At 53.4% G+C, this 13,743-nt stretch overlaps 1 protein-coding gene and 1 pseudogene across 9 annotated transcripts in view; both read left to right on the top strand.

The window, feature by feature from the left end:
* The window catches only part of ZC3H4 (zinc finger CCCH-type containing 4), a 40,176-nt gene extending 34,732 nt beyond the window's left edge, over positions 1–5,444 (top strand). For 8 of the 9 annotated variants that reach the window (XM_074316202.2, XM_074316201.2, XM_074316203.2 and 5 more), the window contains 2 exons: positions 226–477; positions 1,640–5,444. In XM_074316202.2, coding sequence (XP_074172303.2) covers positions 226–477; positions 1,640–3,159 — 1,772 coding nt within the window. In that variant the 3' untranslated portion in view covers positions 3,160–5,444. The remainder of the gene's footprint in view (positions 1–225; positions 478–1,639) is intronic. The other variant, XM_074316208.2, reaches the window with a different exon arrangement.
* Positions 5,445–5,944: 500 nt separating this feature from the next.
* Positions 5,945–13,230, top strand: LOC109458711 (dapper homolog 3 pseudogene; annotated as a pseudogene).
* Positions 13,231–13,743: the final 513 nt, after the last annotated feature.

Below are 13,743 nucleotides of genomic sequence, written 5' to 3' on the forward strand. Positions count from 1 at the left end.
ACTGTGAACCCCATTTTCACCCTGCTGTATCCTAGGTTGGCTGCTCCATTCCCCACTGTTGGGCTTTCCAGGGGCCCCTCCTGGGAGGGTAGGAAGGAACGGGCTGCACATTCTCACCCATCACCGTTGCCGTCGGGGTGGTTCTCCAGTTGAGGGCATGGGTGGGTTGGAGTTGGTGCCTCGAGGCCCTTCCCGACACGAACCCTCGGTTCTTCCCTGCCACAGAGGACTACGGGCACTACGAAGAGATGCCAGGGGAGCCTGGGGAGCACCTCTTCCCCGAGCACCCTCTGGAGCCCGACAGCTTCCCTGAGGGAGGGCCCCCAGGCCGGCCGAAGCCGGGCGCCGGTGTCCCCGACTTCCTGCCCTCAGCCCAGAGGGCCCTGTACCTGAGGATCCAGCAGAAGCAGCAGGAGGAGGAGGAAAGAGCGAGGAGGCTGGCTGAGAGCAGCAAGCAGGACCGGGAGAATGAGGAAGGCATGTGTCCTCCCCAGGGGCAGGGGCTTTCTCTGATGGGCACAGGCCCCGCGCTGCTATGCAGGGGACAGGTGGGGATACCTAGGTCGGGTTTGGCGCCGGAAAGGAGCCTGTAGCCAGGGAGGACCCCTGCTGAGGGCCGTGAGGTCAGGCTGGGGTTGCTGCATGTCCCTGAGGAAAACTGGAAGTTAGGGCTGCCCTTTGTGTCTGTGTCTGTGGGGTTGGGAGAGACTTCCACCCCCTCATGGAGGGGGTGGGCTGGTCCCTGGAGGAGACAGCAGCCCACATGATTCACCTGCTGTGCCCTCACAGAGGAGGCTGTAGGACGATGCTGACAGACCCCTTTCCCCAGACCATGTCCTCAGGAAGCCAGCAGATGAGAGCTAGTCGTTGACTAAACCAGTGATGGTCAGTCAGACAATTGCCAGTCGCATGGGGCCGTGCAGTGACCTGGTAGCATCCACCCCCGCGTGAAATGGCGTGGACAAATTGTGTTTAGAATCTGAATCCAGAGGCCACGGGTGGCCCTGACAGGAGCCTGGGAGCAAGTGGGGACAGTGGGAAGAGGGAGCAACCCCCTCCCCTGGTGTCTCCTGATTTATCTGCCTAGGAGGTTGGACTTGGGCCATTTTCTGAGTCTGCCCACTTGGCCCCGCCTCTCATTAGCTGGTGACTGCCCTTCCCCGGGACGTGGTAGTATCGTGAGGGCCGGGGGCAAGTGTCTGAGCCCCAAGCACAGTGAGAGCTAAGTCTGTAATAGCTGCTCACAGGCTGCCACACTGGGGCCTGGGCTCAATCCTCGCTCTGCCCCCATCTCAGAGCACCTTCCATGCCTTTGTTTTCTCATCAAATGGGCCTGATAACAAAACTACCTCCTGGCTGGTTGTAAGAATTAATAAGACAAAACAAAACAGTGCTGGCACAGCGGGAAAGGTCTAGAAACATTAGCCAGGGACTTGCCAGGCTCGGTACTTGGCTGGCCTGAACTCACTGGCTGTTTGTGGTAGCCTTGGAGGAGGGGGTGTCTTAAGAGAGGAGAAACTGAGGTTCTGAGAGGTAAGAAGCCGGGGAGGCATTCACCCATTGGGCACCATAGGGTCCAAGAAGGCTGGTAGATGTGGTGGCCACTGACCCCCTCCTGTTCCTCTCTGCTCTTTCTCAGGTGACACCGGAAACTGGTACTCAAGTGACGAGGATGAGGGTGGGAGCAGTGTCACCTCCATCCTGAAGACCCTGAGGCAGCAGACATCCAGCCGACCCCAGGCTTCCGTTGGGGAGCTCAGCAGCAGTGGGCTGGGGGACCCCCGCCTCCAGAAGGGACACCCCACAGGAGGCCGACTGGCTGACCCTCGCCTTACCCGGGACCCCAGACTCACCCGCCATGCTGAGGCTTCCAGTGCATCGGGCCCAGGTGACACAGGGCCCTCCGACCCTCGGCTGGCTCGCTCCCTGCCCACCCCCAAGCCCGAAGGAGGCCTCCATTCCAACCCCACAGGCCCCAGCGGCTCCAAGGGGTCTGGGCCACCCCCTGTGGAAGAGGAGGAAGGGGAGCGGGCCCTGCGGGAGAAGGCCGTGAACATTCCCCTGGACCCCCTCCCCGGGCACCCACTGCGGGACCCGCGATCCCAGCTGCAGCAGTTCAGCCACATCAAGAAGGATGTGACCCTGAGCAAGCCGAGCTTCGCCCGCACTGTGCTGTGGAACCCCGAGGACCTGATCCCCCTGCCCATCCCCAAGCAGGACCTGGTGCCCCCCCTCCCCGCAGCCCTGCAGTCCATGCCTGCCCTGGACCCCAGGCTGCATCGGGCCAGCACCACAGGGCCCTCCAACTCCCGGCAGCGCCCGGGCACCTCCACGGACCCAGGCACATCCGGCTCCAGCCTGCCTGACTTTGAGCTCCTCTCGCGCATCCTCAAGACTGTCAATGCCACTGGCCCCTCAGCGGCTCCCAGCCCCAACGACAAGCCCAGTGACCCCCGGGTGCGGAAGGCCCCCAGCGACCCTCGGCTGCAGAAGCCGGCAGACTCCGCTGCCTCCTCTCGCACTGCCAAGCCTGGCCCTGCCGAAGCATCCTCTCCAGGCGCCAGCCCCAGTGGGGAGTCCTCCCCCCCAGCCACCGCCCCCTATGACCCCCGCGTGCTGGCAGCCGGAGGGCTGGGCCAGGGCAGCGGGAGCGGGCAGAGCAGCGTGCTTAGTGGTATCAGCCTCTATGACCCCAGGACTCCCAACGCAGGTGGTAAAGCCACAGAGCCAGCTGCTGACACGGGTGCCCAGCCAAAGGGCCCCGAGGGCAACGGCAAGAGCTCTGCTGCCAAGGCCAAGGAGCCCCCGTTCGTCCGTAAGTCTGCCCTGGAACAGCCGGAATCAGGGAAGTCCGGTGTGGACGGGGGCGCGGCCACGGCCACGGACAGATACAACAGTTACAACCGGCCCCGGCCCAAGGCCGCAGCGGCCCCTGCCACCGCCGCAGTTGCCCCACCATCGGAGGGCACCCCGCCCCAGCCCGGCGTGCACAACCTGCCTGTGCCCACGCTCTTCGGGACCGTGAAACAGGCGCCCAAGACAGGCTCCGGAAGCCCGTTTGCTGGCAATAGCCCGGCCCGCGAGGGCGAGCAGGACGCGGGGTCCCTAAAAGATGTTTTTAAAGGCTTCGACCCCACTGCCTCCCCCTTTTGCCAGTAGTGTTAAGTGGGCGTCAGGCGCTCCCTGCACCCCACCCTTCCCAGGGCATATTTAAGTGCAGCAACCAGAGGTGGGAACTTCGGGGTAGGGGGCCAGGGTCTCGGTGTTTTTTTCTTTTTCCTTCTTTTTTTCTTTTTTTCTCTCTCTTTAAGTAGTACTTTCTGTTTGAAACATATAAATTGTATGTAACCATCTTCAGTTCTGGTCAGTGCTGCTGGGCTCCCGGCTCCCGCCAAGAAAACCTACTTGTGCACAGGAACAGTTGCGAGTCCCCTGGGCCTCGGCCCCAGCAGGCACTCTGTCTGGCCAGCCCAATTTGCAGGGACTCTTTGAAGGTTGGGAGTCTGGTGGGTTTTCTGGGCGCAGCTTGGCCCCCCCTCTCCCCCTCCACCCCCAGGACAAAGGGAACAGTAGGCATTGAGAAGGCACTGAACGCTGCTCACCGTTTTGTATGAGGAGGTGAGGGAGAGCCAAGGTGGTAAGACCCTGCAGAAGCAGATCCACACGTTTCTAGAACCCCATCTTTGCAGTGCACAGGCTGTGATGGCCCACGTCGGGGGCCGATGGGAGTGAAAAAGTATCAAAGAAAGAAAGGAAAAGAGCCTTTGGGAGCGGCCTGGGCTGGGAGAAACGAAGCCTTTCCTGTTGTCTCCCCGTCTGGAGTCGCACCTAGTCCTCCCTGCTCTCCGTCCAGAGTTCAGCCTTGACCCCACACCCTGCGGCCTGTGTCAGGAGACTCCAGGGTGAAACGGACCTGGAGTCACAGGGCTGGTGTGGGGCTGGTCCCCCAAACTGCCTCCAGGAGGCAGCCTCCGCAAGCCGAGTGTTTTCCGTCAGTATTAGCTCCTGTCCTATGGTGACCACACCCTCCTCCCCTCATGCTGGGGTCGGTCCTGGTCCTCAGAAGCCAGAGCGCCCAGTGTGCCGGCCCTGGCCCCTCTGGGGACAGCTCAAGGATCCGTGGCTTGGCCACCCCACCAGGCTCCTGACAGAGGGAGCCCTCGGTGGTTCTTGGCAAAGTGTTCCTGTTCTCTGCTTTCCTCGCGCCTCTTTGCACCCTATTTTTAAGGCCCGTGGTTTTGATGTGTTTGGTTTTCTATTAAGCTGACAGGTACACAGGTTCAGAGACATGTTATATTGTTGGACTTGTGGGTACTTCCAGAGAGTAGCCAGGGCAGGGTGAGGGCTGCTGGGCCCTCTCCAAGTGACCAGGACACCTGCTGGGGGTGGGGGGTATGCAACCCGAAGCCTGCATCCTGCTCCCCTCACTCGGCTGAGCCAGGAAGGGAGCAGAGACATGTGCACCCGGCTGCCCCCTCCCACTAGGACCCCTGCTAAGGTCCAGCCCTGTCCTGAGCTCCAGAGGAGCCCATCCTGTGGCTATGGCCTGGGGAGACTAACCGAGGGAAACGGCAAGGCCTGTTGCTCGGGGTCCTTCCCAGCCGCGTGCCAGTCCTTGCTGGCCTCCCCTGCCTTCTTGTGCTACCGCCTCACCTGCCTCACTAAGGCCCTTGTCTCCCTTGCTGATAATGAGGAAACCTGGTGACCCAGCCAAAAGGTTCCCTTCCCAGCTCCTTGGGGTGGGAGGTGAATGAGGCTGCTGTACCAAAGCCCTCTGTCTGGGGAAAAAATTGTTGAGTTTGGGGCCAGAAGCCTGGGCAGGAAGGGCAGCCCCACACAGGGTCAGTGCACAGTGATCAGGCTGGATTGGTTTGTCTTTGTGTCCTTTTTGTTTTGTTTTGTTTAAACAATCATTAGTGAGATTTTTCTTCAGCCACCAAGTGTTGGCCTTGAGCAGGAGGGCTGCAGCCCTTGGTGTTTGTAAAATAAGTAAGCATACACAGTGTGGCTTTTTTGTTTGTTTTGTTTTTTCCTCCTTTGAGAATTTCTTTTGTAAAGCAAAATGAAATACTTTTTTAAAACCGAAATTTTGGATGAAATGGAAGCTGGAACCCCCCTCCTCTTGGATATTCAGCCTAAGAACCTCATGGACTATGAATTCACCCAAAAGTTTCATTTGCCATCAGGCTGAGCTTTTAAAGAAAAATGTTCTCTAACCAGGATTGTAACAAAAGTGTAAATACTCCTTCAGAGTTGAAAGTTGATGGTGCAAATATGTATATAACGTACTGTATTTTTACAATGATCGTCGCATGACTCTATTCCACCCCCTTTTTTGTACTCTGTATCTGTCTTCCAGAAACATCACCTGCCCTCTCTCCTGTGGTCTCTTAATCCAACAATTGTATTACTGCCATTAAAGGATGCAGTTATTTTAAAAAGCCTGCAGGTGTCGTGTCTCCTTGCTGCTCCCGTTATCCTATCCCTGGGAATAACAAGGAGGGTGGGAGTTGCCCCAGGGTAGGGGGTGAAACCTGGATCTGTTCTCTTGATGGCCAGCCCTAGGGAGACATCCATGATGACACTGGGAATGAGGCTTCCAAAGAGCCAAAGCAACGGCATCCCACAGAGCCTGAGCTCCGGCCAAGGCCCGTCTCAGCAGTCAGGTAACAGCGGTGACCCACACAGGCACGGTCTTGCCCGCACACGGCCCACAGACGCTAGTGATGAAGGCAGGACGACGGGGCTGGCTTCTAGGCATGAGAAGCAGCAGGAGCCCTGACCACTGTAGGCAGAATACTTGTGTCCTCTCAGAATTAATACACTGACACATTCCCCGGTGGGATGGGATTAGGAGGATGGAGCCCTCACGGATGGAATTCGTGCCCTTAGAAAAGTGACCCCACAGAGCTGTCTGCCATGTCCTCGCCCCCTCCACCATGCGATGACACAGCTAGAAGATGGCCGTGAATCAGGAGGTGGGCCCTCACCAGACTGAATCTGCCGGTGGTCTGATCTTGGATTTCCAGTCTCCAGAACTGTGGTATTTTGTTATAGCCCAAAGGGACTCAGACACCACCCACTTGTCAACCAGGGTCCTTATCTGAGGAAGCCACACTCGGCAAGGGTGTACAAGGTAAGCAGGGCTTAGCCGTATCTCCTTTGGACTTACTTTGGCCTCTGTGTTTCAATGGGCCTCTTGGTTTTCCATGGCTGGTGTATAAATTATACAAACAGTAGCTTAAAACACAAGTTTGTTAATAGTTCTGGAGATCAGGAGTGTGACATGGGTCCCACTGGGCTAAAATCAAACTTGCCAGGGCTATATTCCTTTCTGGAAGAAAGAGGTTGTGTTTCCTTGTCTTTTCTGGTTTCTAAAGGCCATCCGTGGCTTTCTTCCTCCATCTTCAAAACCATTATTGTCCCATGTTTCTGCTCCTTCCTCCATTGTCACATCTCTCTCTGACCATAGCTAGAAAAGATTCTCTGCTTTTAAAGACTCATGGGGTTACATTGGGTGATCTAGGATAATCTCCCCATTTCAAGATCCGTAATCACACCTGCAAAGCCCTCTTTGCCATGTGAATGACATATTCGGGCTCTGGGAATTAAGACATGGATGTCTTTGGGGGGCTATTCTGTCCTTTAATTGGGATCCCCAAATATTTCTTAGGGATGGGTCCTCATTGTCCTTACACTGGTTGGTGGTCTCAGCAGGTAAGCTCTAGGTTTATGACAGAAATTCAGAATGCCATCTTGGAATTTCTTCTAATTCATCCATATTGAGTAAGGATTTCATCTGTAACTCAAAACTCCAACTCAGCTTGTTTAAAGAGCCAGGAGTCTGTCATCTCAGGTAAAAATGCCAACAGGGCACTTCCGGGGTTGGCAAAATCAGAGTAAACTGCAAATTCACCTAGGTTTGGACTATCTTTCCATACTGCTGGTCTTGGCATGCCAGCAGCCCCCATCGTGATTGCAACATGGCTAGAGCATCTTCCAGCCTTCACCTCCTTACCAGCGAAAAGCAGAAGCAGAGAAGGAACTCTTCTCCATATCTCTTTATGAGTAAGGGAGTACTTCCTAGACTGCCCAATATCTTCTCAATGAATTAATTTTCTGTTTGAATTAGCATTCACAGAGATGCCATGTACAGTTGGGAAGGTTGTATACTGCTCAAAAGCAATTGAGAGGCAAGTCTGGGTTGAAATCCAGCTTCCATTAGGCTCTGCAAGGCCTGTGCCCTCACATAGGGCTGTGTCTGCCTGGCGGGACCCTGCTTCGTCTGTCAGGAGGACAAAGTGGGGGAGAATGTCCTGTGAGTAGAGCAAATGTTGTTCATCAACTGCTGAATGGATAAATAAAATGTGGTAGATCCATACAATGGGATATTACTCATGAAAAGTGCTGGTCCATGCCACAGCATGGATGAACCTTGAAAACATTATGCTGAGTGAGAAAAGTCAGACACACAAGACCACATATTTCATGATTCCATTTCCCTTTGAAATGTCCAGAATCGACAAATCCATAGAGACAGAAAGTAGCTGAGTGGTTGCCAGGGCCGGGGTAAGTGTAGGCGGTATGGGAGGGGGTTTCTTTTGGGGATAATGAAATGTTTTGGAATTCGTGTTGATGGTTGCACAACTTTGTAAACATACTAAAAACCATTGAATTGTACACTGTAAAAGGATAGATTTCATGGTATGTGAATTATATCTCAATTTAAACAATCAATGGAATTCCTCTATAACCAACTGGGAAATTAACAGAAAATTAGATATCCTTCCCAAAAGCGATAAAAACTATACAGTATCTAGGAATTAACCTAGTGAAGAATGCGTGAGAATTTTGTGGAGATGTCAAATAAAAACAGATCCAGATTAAAATAAGGAGAAACTTTATTCAAAAAGACCATTGCAGTAGGGAACTCAGAAATCTGCAAGCATCCAAAACTCAAACAAAAAAAGCATTGCTTTTCTGTGGTAAAAGGGCTTTCAGTAAGGGGAAGTTGGGTAGATACGGAGAAGTAAGTAGCCAGGGAGGTTAGACAGGAAATGTGTCCGAGGTCAGCTGATTCTCAGGAGAAACTGACAAGGAGGCATGTTTCACAGTTAAATGCTGGTTGGGAGTTGGGGTGAACTACCTACTGCCGGGCTCTGTAGGGAGGAGAGAAGCCTGAGTTCATTCAGGGTAAAACAGAGGTGAGAAATGAGCAAATGTGAACACCTGGCTAGAGAAAATGCTAGACTTTAAGAGAGTTAAGGGAGTTACAGGACAGCCTGAATAAATGCCTGATTTGCAGGTGACACAATTTGACATTGTCACTCCCTTCGCATTCTAAAATGTCCCACCATGAAAGATGATCATTTATCTCTTTGGTTCAATGATCTCTTTGGTTCATTTATCTCTTTGGTTCAATCTCTTTGGTTGTTGAACCGTCCCTGACATCTGGTCAGCTCTTGATAAAAACACATTCTTAAAATTACTTTATTTTGGCGCCTGGGCCTCGCCGTGGGAGTCGGAGGCGGCGCCGGAGCCCGCTGCGCCGCCAGCTGTATCCTCGCCCCCCGACAGCCCGGGCGAGGGTCGCCTGGTGAAGGCGCAGTACATCCCAGGGGCACAGGCGGCTACCCGCGGCCTCCCTGGCCGCGCCGCCCGCCGCAAAGCGCCACCACTGACGCGGGGCCGCAGCGTGGAGCAGTCCCCACCGCGGGAGCGTCCCCGGGCTGCCGGCCGCCGCGGACGCATGACGGAGGCCTCGGGCCGTCGGGGCTCGCCCAGGGCTCGGAAGGCCGCGCGCTCCCAGTCCGAGACCAGCCTGTTGGGCCGAGCCGCCGCCGTTCCTCCGGGACCCCCCAAGTACCCTACAGCTGAACGGGAAGAGCCTCGGCCTCCGCGGCCCCGCCGCGGCCCAGCACCCACGCTGGCCGCGCAGGCCGCGGGGTCCTGCCGCCGCTGGCGCTCCACCGCCGAGATCGACGCAGCCGATGGGCGCCGAGGCCGGCCCCGCGGCCCGGCGGCCCGCGGCCCAGGGCCTGGCCCATCCCCGTCTGCTCCTCAGCGCCGGCTGCTCTATGGCTGCGCAGGCAGCGACTCAGAGTGCTCAGCGGGGCGCTTGGGACCCCTTGGACGCCGGGGTCCGACGGGCGGCGTTGGCGGCGGCTACGGGGAGAGTGAATCTAGTGCCAGCGAGGGAGAGTCGCCTGCCTTCAGCTCCGCATCCAGCGACTCAGACGGCAGCGGTGGCCTCGTGTGGCCGCAGCAGCTGGTGGCAGCCACCGCGGCCTCCGGGCCAGGGGGTGGTGCAGGTGGAGGGGCGCCAGCGGGCCCCGCCAAAGTCTTTGTAAAGATCAAGGCTTCCCACGCGCTCAAGAAAAAGATACTGCGTTTCCGTTCGGGTTCTCTCAAGGTCATGACTACAGTGTGAGTTTGAGGGTTTGCGTGGGCTCCCCCTTCATAACCTCTGCACCACCACACTCCCAATCACGGACCCTTCCACACCTCCCTTCCAAAGACCACCATTTTCTCTCCTTCCAAAGACCCTTCCTCACTGCCCCCATCCACTGCAGTCTTGGTTGGAAAGGCTGCCCCTCCACCATAGGGAGGAATGGGGGAGGAGCCCAGTTTGACCCAGTTCAATTGCTGGCTCTGCAGCCCGTGGGGCAAAAAAGTTCTGTTTCTCAGGGCCTCACTTTCCTCATCTGTACTATGGGTGTGCTATGGTATGTAGAAGGGGTAATTCAGTTTGAATTTCCTCATTTTAGTTTAGACACTTAGTCTGTTTGTTTGATGCCCTTTATTTCTCTCACTGAGTTCTTATTCCACCTTTCTATATTCAGATATGGTTCCCCTCATATACAAAGTGCCCCCCATCTATGTCCCTGGACCTCTAGGATATTCCCTTGGCACCTCGGTTGGAAACTCTGTCTGACCCAGATGATGCCTGCAGAGTTCCCTGGGGAGGGAAGGAGCTCTGACTTTGGGGTTTTGAGGGTTAATAACACCTGGAAAGAAAGATTATTTTACCTTTATCCCTGGATAATTATGGAAGGTTGGGAGGTAGAAGAGGGGACAGAAGATGGCATCTACATTGTGGCCCCACTGTGAGAGGGAGTGGGGGCCAAAAGGTAGATGTGTAGAAAAAAATCCAGTACTTTTTTCTTTTTAAAAAATTGCTGTATTTATTTTAAATTACATTTTCTTTTTTTAATATATTTTTTTTAAGTTGGGGAAAGGGAACAATACTTTATCAGGGAACAGTGTGTACTTCCAGGATTTTTTCCAAGTCAAGTTGCTATCCTTTCAATCATAGTTGTGGGGGGCACAGCTCAGCTCCAGGTTCAGTTGCCATTGTTAGTTGCAGGGGGCGCAGCCCACCATCCCTTGGGCCGGAGTCATCCCTTGGGCCGGCAACCTTGTGGTTGAGAGGATGCGCTCCAATCGACTGAGCCATCCGGCAGCTCAGTGGCAGCTCAGCTCAAGGTGCCGTGTTCAATCTTAGTTGCAGGGGACAGAGCCCACCATCCCTTGCGGGACTCGAGGAATTGAACTGGCAACCTTGTGGTTGAGCACCCACTGGCCCATGTGGGAATCCAACTCGCAGCCTTCGGCGTTAGGAGCACAGAGCTCCAACTGCCTGAGCCACCGGGCGGCCCCTATTGTATTTATTATGACGATGGTGACTCCCCGTTGCACAGGGGCCCAGGTTCTGTGTGTTTCTCTAACCTTTTTATAAATAAATGCACAATGTTAAAAAATTTTTTATTTTAACTGAGCTATAATTGACATATAACATTGTGTAAGTTTAAAGTGTATAATGTATTGATTTGATACACATTGATATATATAATTACAATTATATATTGCGGTATGATTACCACCATAGCCTAAGCTAACATCTCCATTGTGTCACATAATTATCATTTCTTTCTGGTAGTGAATTAAAATACATTCACTGGAAAAGAATACCAGTGGCTGGTTAGACACTGACTACATTGGTCTGGGATGGGGCTGGAGCATTAATCATTTTTTAAAGCTACCAGATGATTCGTATTAGAACCACTGATCTGGGGCCGGCCCGGTGGCTCAGGCGGTTAGAGCTCCATGCTCCTAACTCCAAAGGCTGCCGGTTCGCTTCCCACATGGGCCAGTGGGCTCTCAACCACAAGGTTGTCAGTTCAATTCCTCGAGTCCCGCAAGGGATGGTGGGCTGTGCCCCCTGCAAGTAGCAACAGCAACTGGACCTGGAGCTGAGCTGCGCCCTCCACAACTAAGATTGGAAGGACAACAACTTGACTTGGAAAAAAGTCCTGGAAGTACACACTGTTCCCCAATAAAGTCATGTTTCCCTTCCCCAATAAAATCTTTAAAAAAAAAAAAAAAAAGAACCACTGATCTGATCATGTTGCAGCAGTAAGAGGACGAGCTTTGGGATCTGTCTCTTTAAGGAGGATTTGTTTTCTCTGCCCTGACCCTTTCTGGCATTCAATTCCCAACCCTGCCCCCCCCCCCCCCCCCAATCAGCCTAAACTATTTCACCAGCCAAGAATGTGAACAATGTTTCACATATTTTCAGTTTTCACTTAATCCCATTTAATGCTTAATATTCATTGCTGGCAGGCAGGCTATCTATTACAGCTCATTTGAACTCCCTCCCCAAGTTTAACCCCCTCCAACCTGCCACCTGCTTTATAAAATGCAAGCTCTTCTCAGGAGATGCAGGGGCAGAGGTCAGGAAGGGCCTAGCCTGGCAGGCCTTGTAGCCAAGATTTCAGAGGGTGATGGAGAACTATTGAAGGGTTTAGGGAGACACATCACTAGATGTCTGGCTACTAAATCTATTTTCCACTGAGCAGTCAGTAGCATATTCTAAAGAGCTAAGTCAGATCATGCTACTCCTCAGCTCAAAATCTCCTACTGGCTCCCATCACACTTAAAATGTGGAGCCTTCACTATGGCCCACAAGACCCCAACAGCCCCCCACCCCATTTCCTCTCTGACTTCCTCGCCTCCCACTCTCCCCTTCGCTCACTCTGCTCCAACCACACCGGCCTCCTGGCTACGCCTCCAGCATGTCAAGCACATTCCAGTCTCAGGGCCTTTGCACTTGCTGTCCTCTCGGCTTGGAGCATTCCTCCTCCTCCTCACCTCATGGCTGACTCCTTCTTGTCACTCAGATTGCTACTCATTTGTCACATCTTCAAAACCTAGTGGCTTAAAACAAACGTGTATTATCGCACACAGTTTCTGTGGGTCAGAAATCCCACACGAGCAGCTTTTGAGGGATTCTGGCTTGGGGTCTTATGAGATTTGGGCCCGGGCTGCTGTCATCCAAAGACTTGACGGGCTGGAGGGACCGCTTGCAAGGTGGTTCACTCACATGGCTGGTGCTGGCTGTTGGCAGGGGGCCTCAGTTTTGCTCCATCCAGGCCTCTCCACAAGGCTGCTTGAGAGTCCTCACACCACAGCAACTGGCTTCGTCCAAAGAAGATGATCCAAGAGAGCCAGGCAGAAGTCATAATGTCTTTTATGGTCCAGCCTTAGAAGTCCACAGTATTCAACTTGTCACACAGACCAGGGCTGACTGGATGTGGGAGGAGACTACACAAAACGTGAAGATCACCAGGGTCATCTTAGAGGCCGGCGACCTCATTTATTCTCTACCTACCTCATCACCTTTATTTATTTTCTTCACCGACTTAACAGTTCATGGATTTTTACATTAATTATTCCTTCGTCCCACTTCCCCAATAGTGTCATATGTGGGACATATTATTTTTCTGTTTTGTTCACTGCTGTATCCTCAGTGTCTCAAACAAGCTGGCCCACTGTACATATTCAATAAATATTTCCTGGGCCGGCCGGGTGGCTCAGGCAGTTAGAGCTCCATGCTCCTAACTCCGAAGGCTGCCGGTTCGATTCCCACATGGGCCAGTGAGCTCTCAACCACAAGGTTGCCGGTTCAACTCCCGCAAGGGATGGTGGGCTGCGCCCCCTGCAACTAGAAAACAGCAACTGGACCTGGAGCTGAGCTGCACTCTCCACAACTAAGACTGAAAGGACAACAACTTGAAGCTTAACAGAACCCTCCACAACTAAGATTGAAAGGACAACAACTTGACTTGGAAAAAAGTCCTGAAGTACACACTGTTCCCCAATAAAGTCCTGTTCCCCTTCCCCAATAAAATCTTAAAAAATAAATAAATAAATAAATAAATATTTCCTGAATTAGTAAATAGAGAATCTACTTTAAGGGGATCTGGAGACCAATGAGTGTGCTGTCTCAGTTGTCCAGGTGAAAGGTAAAAAGGGTTTGGACTAGAGAAGGAATGGCGAGAAAGAGATAGCTGTTGGCAGGTTTACCTGTCCATTGCAAATTTCCTGTCTCTCCCTGCTACAACCTGCTCTCCACAGGAAGGCTGAGTGACCTTAACAGATAAGTTGAACATTGTCCCCTGCATAAATCTTTCATGGCTCCCCTAGTGCACAGGATCACGAGTTAAAAGTGGCTCAGGAACTACATGGAGTAACCTTGGAGAGTCAAGGTTATCAATGCCTTGCTCTTGTGGAGGTTAGGGTGAACAGAGAGCTGCCATTCTGAATTCTAAAGATGTCTACAGGGGCCTTGCCTCATGGCTCAGGCGGTTGGAGCTCCGTGCTCCTAGTGCCAAAGGCTGCTGGTTCGATTCCCACGTGGGCTGGTGGGCTCTTGACCGCAGGGTTGGCAGTTCGATTCCTCGA

The sequence above is a fragment of the Rhinolophus sinicus genome, chromosome 8 (genome assembly GCF_057876585.1).
Source record: "Rhinolophus sinicus isolate RSI-liver-muscle chromosome 8, RSI-T2T, whole genome shotgun sequence".
Classification (NCBI taxonomy): Eukaryota; Metazoa; Chordata; class Mammalia; order Chiroptera; family Rhinolophidae; genus Rhinolophus; species Rhinolophus sinicus.